Raw genomic sequence first — 20,205 nt, forward strand, 5'->3', positions numbered from 1 at the left:
ACCCCGTTTCATTTTCGACCAGAGGACGGAAAAACGGCAACGTCGCTTGAAGGCCAAGAGTGGCCAATCTGAAATTTGATCGCTTCAAAAAAGAGCCATCGCTAACCGTGTGCACGTGTCCCACGGTGGCACTCGGGCAGTCTGAAGGCCTTCATTGGGCAAATTAAGCTGAAATCTCATTGGACGAAAAAGATGACCGGAAGGTGACCGGCCAAGAGAAACACTACGAAATGAATGAAGATAATAAACCAACTGTTGGAGATAAAGGAATATCATTTCATGAAAGTTGTAAATGTGCTTGATTGTGTTCACTGCACCTCACTGCCAAATTCCAGCTTTTTGCCCAACCACAGTCCGCAAGCTTAATGCCAGCGATTACGCCTCGCGTGCATTTTCGGGAAACTCATGCCACCTGGGCCCCGCCCCCTCCGCCAAAAAAAAAAACTAAATCTGCAAAACGCAAATGGTGAAAACGAGTTGAACGCTATTTCTCCACAATTCAGTACTACGCCTCTCACGTTTTCAGCAATTCTCTTCAAATGTGTAGAATGTATTTAGAAACAAATCTCTCGATTCACAAATCCATTCTCCGTATGATGACGTAACCGTGTGTGCGTTTAGATGAAAATGTCCGAAGAAGCAGAAGAGGCGCGTGGCGGCTCGGCGGCGGCCCCGCGCTGCACCGTGTGCTTCGGCCGCTACGATCTGGCCGCACGGTTGCCGCGGCGACTGCACTGCGGCCACACCTTCTGCCAGGCGTGCGTGAAGCGGCTGGACGCCGTCATCAACGAGCAGGTGACTTCCCGGTCACGTCCGTAACCTTCGTGAACCCCCGCGTAGCGGGACGTGATGTCATCATATAGCCCCTCCCCCAAGTCAAGTCCGTAAAGAAAAACAACACGGTCGTCAGCACAGCATCAACAGCGTGCATCTAGCATGTACGCAATCATGAACGCACGTTACATAAACGACTGCAGTCGCTCGTAAAACAATCGACGCAAATAAAACACTGTTTTGAATGTGTTTTTCATGGGAAAAAATGCATATATATTATATAATGTAAAAAAAAATATATATATAATATTATACTTGATGAAAACATACAGCAGCAACATAATTCAGTCAAAAGAATGCTCCTTCCTTGGCCACCTGGGGGCAGTATAAAGCAGACATACACGCAAACGGAGGAGATGTCGGCACAACTCCTTAGCGGTAACATTAGTTCGTAGTTAGTAATATCGGATGTTGTCTTCGCGGAGGATAAAGAAAATAGTAGTGCATTGCGATACGAGTTTAATTCGTTCTGTGATCACGCCCGTATCTCAAATTGTCTTTCCCCATTGAAAGCAATTCAAATGCAATTAATCCGTTCTACAAAAAAATATTGATTTATTTTTTAAACATTTTTTCATAGCATTTCAGTGCAATTAACAGTATTGTAATAAACACACAACAATACAAATGTTGCCCCTCGCCTAACCTGCGAGCAGGCACAAAACACGACATCAGCATCATTCGGTACAGTCGTGTTTTGGGCATGTTGTCCTTCCTCTTTGGCAGTTGACAAACCAGCTTAATGGCGCATTAGCGTCACCAATTGGTATTTTTCTTCCACTGCAAGGAGGCCAACGTGTCAACTCGGTTGCCGCCATCTAGTGGGCGGGGTCTGACGGTAGGGGCGACCGATGGGGATTGTATTGAGGCCGATGCCGATTCAGACATTTGGTTGAATTTAACAATACTGTAAATACTTTGTCCTTTAGTATTTATTAACTTTACGAGACAGAAAAATTGGCAAAAACTGGCCGATTTGTGTTTGTTTTCTTTGAATATCGCGTCTGCCTTACAGTTCTGAGGACCCGGGTTCGATCCCCGGCCCCGCCTGTGTGGAGTTTGCATGTTCTCATGGCATGGCTGCGTAAATTGCCCGTAGGTTGTGAGTGCGAATGGTTGCTTGTTTCTATGCGCCCTGCGATTGGCTGGCGACCGGTTCAGGGTGCACCCCGGCCTCTCGCCCGAAGATAGCCGAGAGAGGCTGAGGCACGCCTGCGACCCTACTGAGGAGAAGCGGGACAGAAAATGGATGGATGGATGTTTGAATATCATTATTTTTGTTAATGTGCAAAAAAATCCATCCATCCATTTTCTGTCTGTAAAAAAATCGGTGCCGATTTGAAAAGGGTGAATATCGGATGATATTACATTTGCTGGCCGATTAAACGGTCGGGCCCTAATCTACACTACGCTTGAGACCACACCCCCTACATTGACATTACACAAGACAGCTAGTTTGTAGCTAGATTTGGAGCTAGCAAGCTAGCCAGAGATATATGGATTTGTAGCTAACTAGGAAGACAGCTAGATACATTTGTTGCGGGCTTGCGAGGTAGATTTGTTGCTGACTATTTAAATAGGTTTCCTGCTCACAAGCTAAATAGCTAGACTTGTAGCTAGCTAGCTACCTAGCTAAAGAGTTGTAGCTGGCTAGTGAGAAAGCTAGATACATCAGATACATTCTTCTTTTTTGAAATAGTAAAAATAGATTTTTACCCTTTCGCGGCTTCCATAACCTGTTGCAGCGCACTGCGATTAAATCGTCCTGCAATCGTCAGGTGTGGATCCCGTGTCCTCAGTGCCGGCAGAACACACCTCGTCCGCGCGGGGGCGCCACCGCACTGGACCTGGACTTGACCTCTTTCCTGGCACTCAAGACGCACGCCGGCTCCGCCCCTCGCAGCGGCGAGGGGGCGTCGACCGGCAAGGCGGCGGCCCGGGACGGGAAGACCACGTGGGCGTCCAAGGACGTCGGCGGCGCCGATGCGTGGTCGCACGGCGGGCTCGCCCAACCGCGCTTTCACTGCCACGGCGACTGCTGCAAGCCTCTCTCCTATTGGTTGTGCTGCTGCTGCCTGGGGCGAGGCTAAACATCAAATATTTCACATACAAATTCTTCTGTTAACAAAGATAAATATCACCGCTGGTCTAAAACATAAAAGAATGTAAAGAAATAAACTGTACCTTTAAGGGGCGTGGCCTCGAGCGTGAAGTCAGTATCTGGAGTCCAAGTGGCCAGTTAGTCTGTGCGAGCGTCTGGGTGTGAGTTGTGGTCTACAGCGGTTCCTTGTGAGTGTGTTCATTTTGTATTTGCGTTGAAATGTTTGTTCTGTTCAATAAGTGACGACCGTGGCTCTCCTTGCCAACATGCCAGGGCATCGCAGCGCCTTCACTCCACGAGGTCCACGAATAAATGACACCCGGAATAAACGCTGTGATGTTTCTTCACCCCCCTAAAATCTGTGAATAATTGACACTTGTTGTCATTGCCTTGAGGAAAATATTTTTTAACCCAATTACGAAAACGCTGATGTAAGCGAGGGATTGCGTCCAAAAATATTTGACTACGTGAAGGGTTCCGCGAATAACGGGGGTTAGGTTCACTGACGCTTATTATTTGCCTTGAAAAAAAATCTTCAAAGAAAAAAGAAAATCAGAGCAGCCAGTCCCTAAAAAGCACGAATAAGGGTGACAATCTGAAAGTAAAATGACACTCATTATAATTGCCATTATTTTACCCCAAAAAATACAAAAGGAATAAATGGGGATTGGGCCAAAAGTACAGTGAAAAACTGGACAGGTTTAAAAACTAAAATCTGTAAATAATTGACATTAATTTCTATGAATTAAAAAAAATATATTGAAAAAAATGTGTGACTACTACTACTAATAATAATGATAATAGCGCAAAGAATAGGTCATAGGTAAAAAAAAAAAAAATCAGCGATTGCCGAACCACAAATATGCGTGGTCGTAAGTGCAGGTACGACTGTATATTTATTCATATCATATAAATATTTGAATGGCATCATTTTAAGGGCCGGTCTTAAATCAGAATGCTTGACAAAAAAAAAAAAAAAAATCTTCCTCTTAAATAAAAAAAATATTTTAATTTGGATGCTTTGATTATTTGGAATATTTATGACAATGAGAATGTTTTCACGTGAAGCCAATCCAACAAGTAGTCTCGAAGGCAGGACAGCTGCAAGGCATCGTCGGAAAAGTCCTCCAAATGTCATGTTTGGAAGCCCCTCCCCCCCGAGTTGGATCAGCCAATCAGAGGCTGCCCAGCCCTTCGCCCACCCGCACGGTTTGTCCCGGCTTGACGCTGAAGGCGAAACTTTTGGGCGCTTCGAAGAGGACCACCACGGTGGAGCCCAAGTTGAACTCGCCCACCGCCTCGCCCCGCTGCAGGGCCACGCCCCCTTCGGCCGGCTCCGCCCCCGCATACCGGAGGTCATGGAAACGACCTTTCTTGTCGTGAGGCGCGTTCGTCTGCAGCTCCTGAAAGCGGCACATATGACGCCAGTTACTCACACACCAAATCCGCCGTCCCCACTCAAATCAATCGAAATATAATAAAGGAAAAAGTACAACTAAAAATAGAGTTGAAAAACTGGAATCCATTTTTGGAGTCACTACTTCAGCATTCCGGGAGTCACCACAGGAATCAATACTGGAGAAACTTCCAGAGTCACTACAGGAAGCACTACGCTACTTGCGCATTTCGGGAGTCCTTTCAAGAACCACTTTGAGAATCACGACTTGAGTCACTTTGGAAGCCACTTCAGGAGTCACTACGAGAGTCACTTCAGGCTAACTGAGAGTGAGCGTCTGCTTGATGCTCCTTGCAAGTGTGTTCATTTTGTATCTGCGTTTCAATAAGCGTGTGCAAGCGCACCGGCGGCTGTGGCTCTCCTTGCCCATCGCAAAGCACTAATTGCGCCATTTTTTTCCATTGGCCTCGAGTGGCGGAGTACGTGAGGTTCGGTCGCCGCTCTAATTTTGGCTCCTCACACAAAACACAAAACACAACACAAAACGACCTCGCGACAGCTCGAAACTTGAAAAACTCCACATTTAAAGAGCTTGTAAACGGAACGGAGAGATGTGTTTCAAAACACATTCAACATGTTTGAACTTAACTGCCGAAAATCTGTGCAAAGATATAGAACTATGTAGCAGTGAATTGTGCAGATAACCATTTTTCCAATTTTTATTTTCTTTGCCGTCGGTTGACGAGGGCGTAGAGCTGCTCCACTGTTCCACGGCCAGGACCAAAACCACGCTGCCCCTCCTGAATCTGCGATTCGACTTCCCGGGGGACCCTCCTCTCCAGCACCCCTGACTAGAACTTGCCAGGGAGGTTGAGGAGCGGGATCCCCCTGTAGTTGGAATTATCGATGATAATCAAGTATCAAAATCAATTGTAGCACCTCTAGTTGAAATTAGGCCTGACCGATGAATTAGCCGGCTGACTTCATTGGCTGATATTAGCCATTTTCCATCCAACCATCCATTTTCTTCACCGCTTCTCCTCACGCGGGTCGCGGGCGTGCAGGGGCCCATCCCAGCTATCATCGGGCAGGAGGCGGGGCACACCCCGAACTGGTCGCCAGCCAATCGCAGGGCACATACAAACAAACGACCATTGGCGCTCACGTTCACACCTACGGGCAATTCAGAGTCTTCAATCAACCTACCGTGCATGTTTTTGGGATGCGGGAGGAGAAAAGCCACGCAGGCACGGGGAGGACATGCAAACTCCACACAGGCGGGGCCGGGGATCGAACCCCGGTCCTCAGAACTGTGAGGCAGACGCTCTAACCGGTCGTCCACCGTGCCGCACCTGTCAAATGTTCTCCCTGGAATTCAGATCTTTATTAATGTAAGCATTAAGGGACCCAAAAACAAGTAATTTTATGAATTCTATTTTTTTTAAATAATTCAGCCGATTAATCGGTTATCGGAACTTTCCTCCGCCAAGTGTCAGAATCGGCCTAAAAAAAATCTCGATCGGTCCGGCAACGAGTTAAAAGTGAAAAATTGCAATTCGGGTTGAGATTTTCTGCCAAGGAACACGAAGTCGACGACACGCACGAGTTTTGCTTCACGAAAACCAGTCGCACCTGAGGACCGGGCTGCGAGTTCGACACCCGTTTACGACCCCACGTGACGATATTCGCGACGGTCGGGCGGCACTGACCTGGTCGAAGTAGATGCGTATGGAGCCCACGTTGGTGGCGCCCACGGCCGTGAAGGAGAAGAAGCCGTGCCGCCATCGGCCGCTGAGAGCCACGCGCTCGTTCAGGCAGAACAACTCCTTCACCCGGCCCGCCACGCCTGGACTCACCGATAGCAGAGAACCTGACACGCACACACACACGCACACGTTACATTTATCAACAGCGCACACACACACGCGCCTGACACATACACACACTTCTGGCAAAAACAAATCGGACACACACTCACGGGCTCACACATTACATGAACAAACCTGACGCACACAGTTGACACGCGCACACGTTACAACAACAAATGTGACACACGCAACACACGTTACATGAGCGGACCTGGCAACACCCAACAGCAAACAGGAAGCGGCCGTGCACTCTGACCTGTGAAGTGCCGCCTGAGCGCCACCGTCCAGTCGGCAGGCGAGTGGAAGCGATGATAGTCGCCGGGCGCCAAGTACACGACCACATGGAACAGCTCGTTGTCGTGACTCGTCAGGAGGCGGTCCCGGAACGACAAAGACGAGTCCGCACGCGTGGCCGCAAACGCTGAGGAAGTCACGTTCGGGGTCAATGAGGGAGTCATTTTGGGAGTCACTCCAGGAGTCACAAAGGGAGTCGCTTGGAGAGTCACTTCGGGTATCAATTTTCGTGTCACTACACGACTCGCTACTGGTGACAATTAGGAAGTGGCATCATAAACCAGAGTCAATTCGGACGTTGGGGGTCACTCCCTGAATCACTTCAGGACTCACTTCAGGAATCAAATTGTGAGTCAATTTAGGAATCACTTCAGGAGTCACTACAAGAGTCAAGTAAAGTTTATTGTTTCGCCCTCTCGAGTGTGCTGTCGTTTCAGTGTTGTTTCTCTTACCGTCGCTGCGTCCGTCTCGCGGCCCGAGGAAGTGTTCGAGACTGTACGTGACGCCCTTCACTTGCTCCACCTCAGAACTCAACACACGACCAAGGTGAACGATCCTGCCATCTGCTGGACACACCTGGCAGCAAACAATGTCGTCATCATCATACATACGTCAATTCATAACCTGGCGCTTTGATCAATTAACTCAAGTTTATTTGCCAGAACAATTTTTGGGTGAATATTTTGTTATGGATTACATAAGTGAAAGTTCAGAAGAGGGAGGAGCTCGATGAGCTTGCTTACCAGGCAGGAGGCGGAGCAAAGCGGACGCGCCGACTCTTTGAGACCCCGCCGGAAAAACTCTCCGAGATTCCGATAGTGACGCAAGTCCTCCACTGCGGCTTCCTATTGGACGACACCGCACGCTGACCACAAGGGGGCTCTGTTTCAGCACTTGACGTAAACACGTACTCCAGCTATCTGCTAACACAATCTAACGAATGCTAACATCACCACCATCAAAACATCATCCTAACTGCAAACTATGTTGAGGGGGGAATTGTGGTTTGGGTGCGCTTGGCTGCCTCAGGGCCTGGACGCATTGTAATCATGGATGGAAAAATTTATTTTACAGCTCATTCCAAAGTATTTTTTCTTGCAACTATGTGTATATTAATTATAACTTATCAGTGAAAAGGTAGAGTAACATGTTTACAAAAATATAAGGGTGTGCTCACCTTTGTTGCAGGGGTTTAGACATTGTCTGTGTCTTGACTTATTTTGAGTGGAAGAATTTTCACTGTTAGAAAAGCTGTACAAGGCCTACTTTGCATTGTAGCAAAATGTGTGTGTGTCTGTGTGTGTGCGTGAGATATTTGTGTGCGCGACCTGCATGTTGACTCCAAAGGTCCTGATGTAGAGCGAGTAGACGGGTTTGCGCAACCACGCGGGAAGCTCCACGTCGTTGACACGCCCCCACGCCCGAGACAGCAGGCGAGTCGGGAAGGAGCGATATAGCGCCACCTGCCGGACCAACACAATAGTGCACGTGACGAGGAGGAGGAGAGTTCGGACGCGTCTCGGTGCGACCGGAGCAGAGCTCTCACCCGATTGGCCGGCGGCCGCAGCGTGCGCACGGGCGGGAAGTAGCAGATGAATGCGATAGGCCGGCGACACCAGGGGGCGGAGCCGCGCACGCGCGCTCTGAGCACGCTCAAATGACGACGAGCCAAATACGGAAGCTGCAGTCTGATTGGTCCGTTCGACATTTGATGAGGAAGAGGAAGAATAGGAAGGTAGCCACTTCGGAAGCGTTACCAAACGACAGCCGTCCCTCACCAGGTCCCGGCTAGCTTTCCGCGGCCGCACTGTATCGCGGCTTTTTAACACTTTTGCATCGCAGATTTTACAGTCAAGTCTGCACCCTCATTGGCCGACGCAAAAGACACTTACCAGGCCGGGCCCCGCCTTTTCAAGTCACACATTCAAAGTCTATATAGTGACCCCTAGTGGACAAAAATAACAGCTGCTCCTCACGTGCGTATTTTGCATTGGGATTATGCATAGAGCTTTAAAATACTGTGTGTGTATAGACGTATATACACACACAAATTATAACACGAAAATATGGCCACAACTTAGCGGCATTTTGTCTAATAAACGAGGGACTACTGTACTTATATGATTTTGTTAAAACTAAATCATCAGGTGGTCTCTCGCACACACACACACACACGACAGAAGATACAATTCTGCGTGCACATGTGAACTAAGTGGGTTAGGACGGGATCAAGCGGAATTAGCATCATCTCAAGCTACAACACACATGCAACAAACACCTCACACACACACTAGGCACACAAACATAATCACACACCTGACACACAACAAACATATCTTACACACACACCAAGCATACACCCACAAAAACAAACACAACCGACACTCACTTTAAAAATGCATACACAAACACAACTAACAATCACATCTCACACACAACACTCACACAAAGACACACATACAACAAAAACACACATACAACCAATGCTGACAGCAAAAACACTCATGCGCATACACACACACACACACACACACACACTTTGTTACCCAAGTCGTGCGGCTGCTCGCTTCAACCTTCCTCCTCCTCCTCTTCCTCCCCCCTCCCTCGTTCTCCTCACATGTCGCTTACGACATGTGCCATCGCCGTGGCGACACATCTCACCGCCGCTCACCATGCGTGCTCTTGGCCGTCGTTCGAGTCCCGCACGGCCGCGGCCCCTTAGACTGCGCACCGGCAACGTCCCCTTACCTGAGTGGGCGTGGCCAGAGCAGGCGGGGCTCCATCCTCGCGGTCCCGCCTCTTGTAATGCTGGTAACCATAGTAACCGCCTCCCGTCACCACCAGGAGCGGGAGGGGCCGGGGACGGAAGAAGAAACCGTGACCTAACGAGACAGGAGACAGCTGATTGGCCCACAGTCTGCTCTGCCTCCTTTTTATTGATTTAAAATGAAAAATGTTTAAACTTGCCAGAATTGAAGAAGCGTCGCTGGCCGCACCTCACAGGGTGAAATCTGAAACAGAAGCATTAGCATAGGGAAACCCCATTTGAAGTGTTAGCGTTCATTTCCGTGAGCCCGTCTATGGCATTTCACATTGTTCGTTAGCATTAGGCTTGTACAGGAAGATTATTGCTCTGTTAGTCATGTCAAACTGCTCTAAATTGTAAGAGGACGCCGCATCGTTTGCACAATTGTCCTACAAATATGTACCGGCATTACCATATTACCGGTAACCTTTCGTTGCTCAGCGACACTGCGTACTGTGTTTCTATGTCTCAAAATTATTTATTTGTCTCTTGTCGTACTAGAGCGGCTCCAACTACAAACAACAAACACATTCCTTGTGTGTTTTTGACATGCTCGGTGAATAAAGATGATTCTGATTCGTCAATACACCTCAAACGGACCGAGCACACAAAATATCTCAAACACAATACACACGAGCCTCAACAGAAATACCTCACACCCATCCAAACATCTCGTGACGTTAAATAAGTCATTCATATTCGTATTTTTTTCTATTTTGTACGTTTTTCCACAGAATATAGATTGACAACTTGACCATCTGTCTGACGTCACAAGAAATCCCAAGACATTCGAGTGAATCAAAGGAAATATTTGTTTGAAAAAAAAGACAAAAGTGAAAGCTTGTTTCCCTAACATTGAGCACACGTCACGTGCACTCCGTGTGTGTGCGCGCGTCCCTCCGGCACACACACTTGCTGCGTCGCGTGTTGGAGACGTCACAACTTAAGTGACCGGTTGCATATTATCGTATCTCGTCTAAAGGATTTCAAATAGCTAAAATAGCCCCAAAAATCCGAATACCTGAAAAGCTTCCGGCCACACACCATCCACAAGGGCGCCGCCATCTTGGGTGTACGGAAGTGACGTCACATGACGCATACCTTCTTTGCGTCAATTGGTAAAAAACTAAGATAACAATTGCTTTACACGAACTGACAGGAAGAAGAAGAAGAAGAAGCAGAAGAAGAAGAATCATCTTTTATTGTCATGAACATGCATGCATGCACATGAAATTTGTTCTCTGCATTGAACCCATCACAGTGAACACATACACATGTTAGTGGAACACGCTGGAGGAGTGGGGCAGCCGAAGCGCCCGGGGAGCATTTCGGGGTATCGGTGTCTTGCTCAAGGACACCACAGCCGTGAGTCCGGGGGATGTTGGCGGATGGTCCAGTCGGGGTCTTGAAACTAGGTCCCCCACGGTGGCAGGCGATGATCTAGCTCTCACTCAGCAACGTGATTAAATTGTACATTCAATAAATTTCCATGCTAATCAGTACTGTGGCGTTAAGTGTTAAGAATATTGACATGACACCTGTTTGTGCTGATGGAGCTTGCTAACAACGGCGAAATGTTCGTCAATGACATCAAAATCATGACTCCATTTCCATGCCTATTTTTGTAAAGATATTGGGGACTCTTTAAATGTAAAACTATTGACATGGACACCTGTTCTTACTCATGCAAATTAAGCGAACGTCACTAATGATGCTAACGTTGGTGAAGATAAAAATGTTGAATCAGTCTAACCTAATACTTCCGCAAACTGAACTTATTCTTTATACAAATGAAAAAAAATCACATTTAAAACAACTATTGCTTGTCTTTTTTCACTTTGTGCCTCAAAACACAAACCGTTCATACGTATTCTTGCTGTCTTCCGATTGGCTGCTCGTCATGTCAGTCAAAGAACCCTCCACACTTTAAACCTTTTATTTTATGATAATGTTGTTCATGAACATTTTGATGAGCATAGAGTCATTTTTCTCGTGTTCATAGGAATTTATGGAACAAAATTCAAGTCACAAAAACAAGCTTTTTATTGTAAACAAAGCAGCACAATGACATGTTCAAAGGCTGCACGTGTGCGCGTTCACAAAAGTGCACTCTTGGCGTACGCCAACAAACAAAGCGATTGAGTGACGGACGCCCGGAGCTCCGCCCACCCAGCCTCAAGCCGTGAGGAGAGGCGGAGCAACGCTTCCATGGCAACGGCATCCTGCGCCAGTGAACGGAGGTGAAGCTGTCAACAGGATGCAATGCGTTAGACTCACAATAAAAAGCTGTGTTGGAAATCCAACCCTAAACACTACGCAAAAATCCATATATAGTGATTAGGAAGTAAAAACATTTTCTGCCCTAGTGTCAACTACTGTATATAATCTACTATATAAATATCCCTGTGTAGTGATTCAGGAGTATTCGATTAATTGTTTCAGTCAACTATATAGCCCACTATATGAAAAAAAGAGTCGAAAATGCTAAATGATTCCTCAATCTTTTCTGCTCCCTAATAAACATTAAGATTTTTCGTGGCCTTTTTAGGTAGGAACTGTCTAGGTCCACTGTATAAATGTGTTCATTTTATTCATTTCAAAAGGGACAGTGCATATTCATGAACATTTGCATGTAAATATGCCAGATTATAGCCATTGGCTACTTTCCATCTGTAGTCCCTGGCAGGTTGATGTAAAATTTTAAGTGTAAATACAATGAAAATAGGGTGAGAAAAGTCAGGACATATGCAATACAGATTAGAAGTACACAAATCATTCGTTCATTCTGTGGTAGGCGACCAATAGCGATCGTGTGCAAAAGAAAGATTAGCGATTTGGCAATGAGCGAACGATTCCGAACGCAGTCACGGCGTTACCTTGAGGAACAGCGATAGGTAAGCGTGAGCCAGATCAAAGTCCCGCCCACTGGCCAGCATGCTGTCAATCATGCGAATGAAGGCAAACATGAGGCTGCTGGCTCCGCCCCCGTCAGGCGACAGACCGGCAAGCTCGACTGAGACGGCAGACGGACCGAAAGACTTCAACAGCTCCACGGGAACGGCGACTGGACGGACAAAAAAACCACCGCACGTTCATCCTAGAACCATAACACGCGCTCAAGTTTTGTCAATGAACTCACATGATGACTCCGTGACAAGACACGCCTCCAGAGCACAACTGAACTTTGACCTCTGTGATGGTAGACTGCAGCTCAACACCTTGGACTGATACACGCACACACACGATTGTTATGATGATTATTGAGAATATTAACGAATGTGTCAATAGTAAGATGTTGACCTGTGCTTCCTGTGGCGGCACGGAGAAGCGCGGCATCAGGCCTGGCACTGTGGGCAGGAAGAAGGGCGCGGGTGCTCCAGACACGGGCGGCATCACCGCTTTGTTCCTCCTCTGAAAACACTCACCGTCATGCCACCTTCACGGCTTACGTGTCACGTGACCATCATGTGTTATGTTGTGTGTCTGTCACGTGACCTCACGTGATTTGTCCTGTGACAATCATGTGTTCCATGTGTCATATGACCACATCGCATGTCTATCACGTCACGTGGCAACCAAATCTCGTGCGTCATCGAGACGTGACGTTAAGTGTGTCATGTGACCATCGTGTCGCATGTCGTGTGACACTGTGTTCTGTGTGTCGTGTCATGTACGACCATCGTGTTGCGTGCCATGTCATATCTTGTTTCATGTAACAATCGTGCCTTGGGTGTCATGTGACCATCACGTGTCGCATCATGTCACGCAACGGTCATGCTACGTGTGTATTATTTGTCACGTGACGTTATGGTCACGTGAGTTCCATCACGTGACGTTGCGTGTACCTTGATGGTGTCGAGGCACAGCAGATGTTTCCATCTCGACTCGGGGAGCTGCGACAGCGTCACGAGCTCCGCCCCCAACTGCTCCGCCGAGCCGTACGACTCGGCAGGCTCCTCCTCCTCTGATGTCACTTCCCGCTCGTTCCCCGGCGGCCCGGCCCCCGGCAGGGTCTCCTCCTCTGGCCGGCAGTCGGCCGGGAGCGGGCGGAGCCCCACGGGCCCGCAAAGGCTCTTATTGGTCCTAAGGAGGAGAGAGGGTCTGTGATTGGTTGCTGTCATTCGCACCGCCAGGAAGTGAAAAACTCGGCCGCTGACCACAAGTAAACGCCAAGGCTGTCCACGTGCGACGTCGCCAAGTAGTCGCCAGTTGGGGACATGGACACGCCCACTGGCGCCATGGACACCAGGAAGCAGTCCACCAGGCTGAAATCACAACACAATTGTTCTGCATTTTGAAAAATGCTTTTAAACGAGTGAAGAACTCACTTTCCCGAGGGGACGTCCCACGTGCGAATGGTGCAGTCCATCCCGGCGGTGATCAACCAGCGACCGTCTGGACTGAAAGTCTGAAGAAAATAAGAAAAAGTCACACCTAAAAACAAGCGGCAGCTTAGTGCCTTTTTCTTACTTTTTCCTGGATTTGTAATCGCGGGACAATGTACGTTCATGAACATTTGCTCACTTTGTCAAAATGATGTTTAAAAGCGAGACTGCGGTCAAACATAGTGCCGAGATATTTGTAGGGGACGACGGATTATTGGGCCGGCAGATTTAATTGGCCGCCATTAGGATGGTTTTTGCAGCTTTTTACAACAAGACAAAGACAATGACATTAACAAACATTAAAATAGAAAAAATAAATAAATCAAAATAAAAAGTACAATTAACAAAAATCGGCACATTTTTGCTAAATTTTCTCTCTGTTTAAAGTTAAACTAATACTAAAGTACAACGTTTTTTAAAACAGTTAAATGTTCATCTTTATTACGTGTATTATTGAAGTGTTAAGGGACCCCGATTTATTTATTTGTCAAAGTTATTTTACTCATTATATATTTGTTTTAATTGGTTTTGGAATTTTATTCTGCAAAATATCAGAATCGGTATCAGACCAAAAAAAAATAATACTATCCATCCATTTTCTGAGCCGCTTCTCCTCACGCGGGTCGCGGCCGTGCCGGAGCCCGTCCCGGCTATCATCGGGCAGGAGGCGGGGCACGCCCTGAACCGGTTGCCAGCCAATCGCAGGGCACATACAAACAAACAACCGTTCACACTCACGGTCACACCGACGGGCAATTTCGAGTCTCCAATTGATGCATGTTTTTGGGATGTGGGAGGAAACCGGAGTGCCCGGAGAAAACCCAGGCAGGCGCAGATGGTAGACAGTTTATATAAAGAGTAAAAAGGATTGGACCCAAGATTGAACCTAGCGGGACACCTGTGACAAGATCTTTGAAAGCCTAGTCGCGTAAGATATACATGTCGACCACAGTTGAGATGACAAAATGAGTTTGTCTGCCGCTACTTTTTCAATAACCTTGGACATGACACAATGGATGCTTACTGGTCTATAATTTGATACAGAGTCACTCACCATGTCGTTGGTGTTGCCGTGGTGACCCGCAAACTTGCGGACAACTCGCTTGGTTTCAACGTCGACGATCAGCAGAGTGAAGTCATCCAGAGCAACTGCTAGCATGCCGCTAACAGGAAGACAGGACGTCGTCAGTTACATCACAACATACGTACGAGTGGAGAAAAATGCTAACTGTTAGCAGGCTCTTGCGGTGCGTACACACTGGACGTGAACTGAACCATTCACGTGACGTGATTACATATAAAGTCAATGCAAATAGGCGCAAATTCGTGCCGAGCGACGCGAGTGGTGCAAAATTTGCTTCTTCGACTGAATTTCTCGTGACTCTGTGTCATGGCAGCCATTTGACAAGGCTCTCAACGCTGCGGTCATGCGGGCCAATCAGGGTATTTCTTTAGACCTACACACACGGTCACACGGCTTACGCGTCCAATTACACTCAAACGAGGACGTGAAACGCACAGACGGCACAAAACTACATTTTAAGCACAACGGCTTATTATTTCATGCCGAGATAAGGCCACGACGATATGGAGGCACTTTTAATTTCGCAATATCGTGAACAGTGTGACATTTCAGGCGGTCAGAGACGGCACCACTATCCTGTTTGAATTGGAATGAGAGACGCTAGCTTTTTGTGTCATGTGCATGTGTTCATACTAAAGCTTGAAGTGCTTTGGAGCTCAACACCCCTAAACACCCCACTCTGCAACCGCCCCCGACAGCTCGTTAGCTACCTGTCTCTGTGTAGCTTCATGCTAGCCGGCGCCGCATTTAGCTTGATCTGCTCTTCCTGTTTGCGGCTCTTGAAGCGCCAGAACTTGAGGAGGCAATCGGACGCGGCGGTGAGCGTCAGCTGATTGAGCGTGTCGGTGGCCACGCCTCGCACGGCGCCGCTGTGGGCTTTGGGGAAAAAGGGGCGGAGTTAATAAGAGACGGCGGGCGAAGCGAGCGATCGCACAGGAGTTGTGGGTTCAACCTTTCTGCTTGTCTCCATAGCAACCGCGATGAAATCCGGACTGCAGGTTGTAAACGTCGACGCGACCGCACGAAGAGCCCACCAGTGCAAAGTTTCCACAGGAAGTGATGTCAACAGCCTGCGAGAGGACACGGGAGGTCAAGTCAGTGTGTCAGTGTGTGTGTGTGTGTGTGTGTGTCTGTGGGGGGGGGGGGGGGGGGGGGGGGGGTTCTATGTGCAGGGGGAGGTGCTATGGTTACCATGGCGACAGCATTGCCGCTGCCCCCCGGTGGTCGCAAGTGGTGTGCCCCCATTGTGCAGCGCTGGTAGTTCCAGGTGGTGGTTGCTAGGCGACCACGGTGACACGCCACGATACCGTCCCAGTCGGCTTGGCGGGCCGTCGCTGTCAATCAACACGGACATTTGCATCTTGCCATGACGTGTGTGCGTGCATGTGGGTATGTGCGTGTGTTTGAGCGCCAACCAGAGGCGAATGCAGTGATTGCAGGTAGGCGGAGCTCTTCATAGGACAGCCCCTTCTTCTTCTTCTGCTCTTTCTTTTTATTGATGGAGCCTAAACACGCACACAAATAAACAACACACACACACAAATATCTCACACAAATACAGACAAACGTACATCAAAAATGCACACATACACACACACACACACACACACATACAACACCATTCATACAAAAAAAACCGTCAAAGAACTAATGCGTTGGCGAGCGTAAAAGCGAGGTGCAGGTGGGCGGAGTCGGACCGTGTCCGAGGTTCTTGTTGAGTCGTTCGTGTACGCTGGAGAAAGACTGCAGTGTGCCGTCCTGACCTGCAGGGGGAGAAAAATGTTTTCCCAACGTTTGAATAGGAAAGAAAGTCGCCGTCATCGTCGTCATTTACCAGCGCTGAGGATGTTTTTCCCGTCGTTGCCGTGGTGACAGATGGTAGCGGGCGGGGCGCTGTGACCCTGCCGATTTCTCAGCAACCTAGCTCCGCCCCCTTCCTGGTCTAGGATCCAGACCTGGGGAAAAAAGAGAAGAAAAAAAACATATGAGACAGTTGGCGGTCCAACTGGCGCTTACCCCGACGACGGCGTCCCCGACCTTGATGGCGTTGTCGCCGGCGTTGGTGACGAGGAGCGGCTCGCCGTGCACGAAGCTGGCGCTCACCGCCGTCTGGTGGGCGTGTCTCAGCTGAGCCGCCGGCTGCCGCCGCTCCAGGTCCCACAAGGTTACGTGACCTTGAGGACTGCCCGTCGCCAGCGTGGGTGGCCCGTCTGCCGCAGGGTCAAAGGTCACACACACATATCTCATGCGCGCGCACACCCCATAGACACACACAAAAAGCAAGCGCAGGAATGCATGTGCACTCATGCGCGCGCACACTAAGCTCACGCAAACACACACGGGAACACACGTACGCACGCACATGCACACACCACAGCAGGTCACCTGTTCGGAAAGCCAGCGACGTGATTGGCCCCCAGTCCTGCGTGAAGGTCATCAGCGTCTCGTCCAATCGGATGTTGTGAATGATGATGCGGCCCGTTGCGGTGCCGACGCCCACCACGTCCACCGCCGGGCTCTGTCCGGGTTACTTCAAGTCATTAGTTCATACCACAGCCGCCAAAACTGAGCGACAAATATTGTTTTTCTGCGGGGGGTTCGGTGTAATACCACGTTATGCCACAACAAGCAGCACTGAGCTTTTCTGGAAGATGTGCAACATAATAAAGTGTGCGCGAAAGTGGCAGTTGTTTGAAGGGTTTGAATTACTGCAAAATCGATGGCATTTGCATGATATGTTAGCACTGAACTAGTTGGATGAAATGATATGGTTGGTTCAACATTTTTGAGGGAGGGGGCAAATAAGTTTTTAAGTTGTTTTTTTTAGGCCAATTCTTTGCTGAATTATTGTTTTTTCTTTTACACAGTAACACATTACAAAATAAGAAAAAAACAATGACATTCAAAAATCTGCAAAAAACTGCTTATTTTTTGCCAATTTTAACATTTTTGAACACATTACCAATTTCCATCGTATGACAAAAACAATGACGTTCAACTAACAGACAAAAATCTCTGTTGTAAAGTTAAATACTAAAGGACAAAGTCTTGTAAAACAGTCTAATGTTCTGTTTGTAATTCAGAAGTATTAAGTCAGTAATTGTATTCATTATATACTTGTTCTAATTCATTGGCCAATTAATCGGTTAATGGTATTTTACTCTGTGGATTGTTGGAACGGGCCTCCAAAATCCAGGTGGGTCGGGTCCGTGTGTGTCTCTGCGGCAGCCTTTTTGGGTGGCGCGCAACGCGCTGACGGGCCAGCGAGCCACGCGGCACTCACCTGCTGCAGCACGCTGACGCCCGCTGACCAGCCCGCAAACGTGTACAACAACTTGCTGGACGCCACACCAACAACACGCAGACACAAAAACAACAAAATAACAACTCAGTGTCATGATTATTCGTCAATTCGGGGTCATTCGTCAATTTGATCGATCAATTCAAGTTACTTTTTTTTTTGTATTGTAGGAAAATTGTTTAAATGTGAAAAAAGATTTTGGGGAGATTGTATTTGTCGCCCGGCCCGACTGGCTGTTAGCGGGCGTGCTAACCTGGTCTTTAGGTTCCAGAGCTGCAATGCACCCTGGGAACTCCCCAGCAGGACTTTATTCAGGTACGTGCTGGGATGCATCATTGCCGACACGTCGAAGGTCGCGGGGTCCAAGTTCAGCTGTAGGTACGCGTCTAAGGGAGGACACGGAGGACTGTTACGCAAGCATGCATGCATGCATGCATACGTAAAATTCAACATACATACGAAAACAAACACGCACAGATATACAGTCACACGCAGACACGCGTGTACATACACACACGGACACACTCGCACACAGCGTGGCCCTAAGCTCCGCCCTCACCGCCGCCTCGGACGTCCCACACGACGACGAGCCCGCCGCCGTCGGCCGAGATCAGTTGATCGCCGAAAGGAAGCAGCGAGCGCACTTCTTGTTTGTGTCCACGGTAACACATCACCACCTGCACGCGTGCACAAAAACACTCTCAGCCCCGCCCATCTCAAGCGCTCAGCCCCGCCCCTCAGAAAAGGTCACGCGACCTCTTTGTTCCTGGCGAAGGCGTAGACGAGCGAGCCGGCGGCGGCGAACACCAACATCCTGTCGGCCGCCAAGCACGTGATGTCGTCCGGCAGGCTGTTACCTAGGCGACCGCATCACACTGCATCAGCCCATCGGGCATCATTTTGTCGTCGCGGCGACCGACGCAAAGAAATACTCACTGACGGCGACGATGCCCAAGCGGTTGACCTAGGGGAAAAAAACAAAAAAACGACAACATGACGTCACAACTTCGACGATGTCGTAAGTTGACACGTTGAACCATAAATTCATGTCAACTATTGCGGCCGGCCGCCGTGCAACATCACCTTCCACATTCAAACACACACTGACTGTCCTTACGTTGTACGTGTGCAAACATTTTCCCACTGACGTCACCAGGTAGAACTCCCGATGTTTGCGGTGGTATCGGAGCACATGCGGCACGTGGTTGCAGTAAAGTCCCAAAAGCCGGAAGCCGCTAAATAAACAACTTCCGCCTCCCGCCGCCATCAACGCCAACAAAGCGAAGAACCAACCCGAAGAAGCAAAAAGTAACAAAAAGACGACAAGAAGACGAGCAATCAGGAGAGACGAGAAAGAAAGCTTCACGGGAGGAAACGGATGCAGCGAGCGGCAACAAAAAAAGAGCCCGTGTGGAAAAGGTTCCTTCGTACGAAGGTTCCGCTCACGAAAAATCAAGTGAAACAGGAAACGAAGCTTTTCAACTGCCTGAAGGGATAACGTGAACATGTCTTTCATTTTTGTATTTCTGTATTTCTCCTCCTCCCCCGTGCGTTTATGCTTATGAAATGGCAACTGCTCCCATGGCAGTTTTGTGAACAATGTATGGAAAGTGATTTGTTTTCGGGTCGAAGCTTACAAAAAACTTGCTGGAGAAAGGCAGGAAAAAGGAACTTTTAATAATTGACTATGACGACAAATAAATACCAATATTACCGCAGTTGTGCCTTGAGATAAAAGTTGAATGTTCTCCTAATTCTTATCTTACATCATTTTTCCCGAAGGCAAACGCCATTAATCCCAAAAAGCCAACACAGACTTGTGTCATGTTTTTTAACAAGACTATAATACTGTACTTTTTAAAAGCATACAATAATGACATCATTAAACAGAATGTCAAGAATTGAAATTGTTTTTGCCACATTTTGTTTCAATGAATATTGTGCTGCTGTTTGATGTGCGCACCTTGGCCACACGGGGGCAGTATGCAACAGCCAGACAGCGAAACTCCACACGGAGACGGTCACAGCTTCTCAGTACACTGCAGTAATATTAGCGGCTCAATGTAAAGAATACAGTAGACGCCTGTCAGCATCGTTGTATTGTCTGTCTCCTGTTTGTGTTCAAACATCCGTTGC

The 20,205-nt window shown here is 48.2% G+C and overlaps 3 protein-coding genes across 4 annotated transcripts; 1 reads left to right on the top strand and 2 right to left on the bottom strand.

Moving 5' to 3' along the window:
- The first annotated feature begins 627 nt into the window (after nucleotides 1–627).
- On the top strand, nucleotides 628–2,934 carry rnf224 (ring finger protein 224). The gene is made up of 2 exons (XM_061699300.1): nucleotides 628–795; nucleotides 2,613–2,934. Exons 1-2 carry the CDS (start codon nucleotides 628–630, stop codon nucleotides 2,922–2,924), a joined length of 480 nt encoding a protein of 159 aa, XP_061555284.1. The 3' UTR covers nucleotides 2,925–2,934.
- On the bottom strand, nucleotides 748–10,405 carry pisd (phosphatidylserine decarboxylase). Of its 2 annotated transcripts, XM_061697916.1 has the most exons (10): nucleotides 10,321–10,405; nucleotides 9,461–9,504; nucleotides 9,242–9,375; nucleotides 7,822–7,956; nucleotides 7,237–7,338; nucleotides 6,946–7,069; nucleotides 6,456–6,620; nucleotides 6,041–6,201; nucleotides 3,019–4,338; nucleotides 748–2,920 (listed from the first exon to the last, which is right to left on the bottom strand). In XM_061697916.1, the coding sequence occupies exons 1-9, from the start codon at nucleotides 10,362–10,364 to the stop codon at nucleotides 4,111–4,113; spliced, it is 1,137 nt and encodes a 378-aa protein (XP_061553900.1). In that variant the 5' UTR covers nucleotides 10,365–10,405; the 3' UTR covers nucleotides 748–2,920; nucleotides 3,019–4,110. The 2 variants fall into 2 exon arrangements, with proteins under 2 accessions (XP_061553900.1, XP_061553901.1); XM_061697917.1 differs by lacking the exons at nucleotides 9,461–9,504; nucleotides 10,321–10,405 and having other exon boundaries at nucleotides 8,040–9,335.
- A 140-nt stretch (nucleotides 10,406–10,545) lies between these two features.
- Nucleotides 10,546–19,449, bottom strand: wdr36 (WD repeat domain 36). The gene is made up of 22 exons (XM_061697790.1): nucleotides 19,187–19,449; nucleotides 19,006–19,033; nucleotides 18,826–18,926; nucleotides 18,629–18,746; nucleotides 18,323–18,455; nucleotides 18,052–18,106; nucleotides 17,154–17,286; nucleotides 16,806–16,978; nucleotides 16,603–16,723; nucleotides 16,466–16,531; nucleotides 16,184–16,273; nucleotides 15,960–16,102; nucleotides 15,721–15,838; nucleotides 15,479–15,644; nucleotides 14,739–14,847; nucleotides 13,628–13,707; nucleotides 13,457–13,564; nucleotides 13,145–13,382; nucleotides 12,600–12,710; nucleotides 12,439–12,523; nucleotides 12,176–12,363; nucleotides 10,546–11,545 (listed from the first exon to the last, which is right to left on the bottom strand). Exons 1-22 carry the CDS (start codon nucleotides 19,334–19,336, stop codon nucleotides 11,396–11,398), a joined length of 2,664 nt encoding a protein of 887 aa, XP_061553774.1. The 5' UTR covers nucleotides 19,337–19,449; the 3' UTR covers nucleotides 10,546–11,395.
- Nucleotides 19,450–20,205: the final 756 nt, after the last annotated feature.

This window comes from Phycodurus eques, chromosome 15, assembly GCF_024500275.1.
Source record: "Phycodurus eques isolate BA_2022a chromosome 15, UOR_Pequ_1.1, whole genome shotgun sequence".
Classification (NCBI taxonomy): Eukaryota; Metazoa; Chordata; class Actinopteri; order Syngnathiformes; family Syngnathidae; genus Phycodurus; species Phycodurus eques.

Coding starts and splice junctions, on each gene's coding strand:
- rnf224 (XM_061699300.1), top strand. CDS start 628: ATGTCCGAAGAAGCAGAAGAGGCGCGTGGCGGCTCGGCGGCGGCCCCG. Junction 796..2,612: donor ACGCCGTCATCAACGAGCAG/GTGACTTCCCGG, acceptor TGCAATCGTCAG/GTGTGGATCCCGTGTCCTCA.
- pisd (XM_061697916.1), bottom strand. CDS start 10,364: ATGGCGGCGCCCTTGTGGATGGTGTGTGGCCGGAAGCTTTTCAG. Junction 9,376..9,460: donor GCGACGCTTCTTCAATTCTG/GCAAGTTTAAAC, acceptor CTGTCTCGTTAG/GTCACGGTTTCTTCTTCCGT. Junction 7,957..9,241: donor CTCTGGCCACGCCCACTCAG/GTAAGGGGACGT, acceptor TTGGTCCGGCAG/GTGGCGCTATATCGCTCCTT.
- wdr36 (XM_061697790.1), bottom strand. CDS start 19,336: ATGGCGGCGGGAGGCGGAAGTTGTTTATTTAGCGGCTTCCGGCTTTTG. Junction 12,711..13,144: donor TGTGCCTCGACACCATCAAG/GTACACGCAACG, acceptor GAGTGTTTTCAG/AGGAGGAACAAAGCGGTGAT. Junction 11,546..12,175: donor ACCTATCGCTGTTCCTCAAG/GTAACGCCGTGA, acceptor TCCTGTTGACAG/CTTCACCTCCGTTCACTGGC.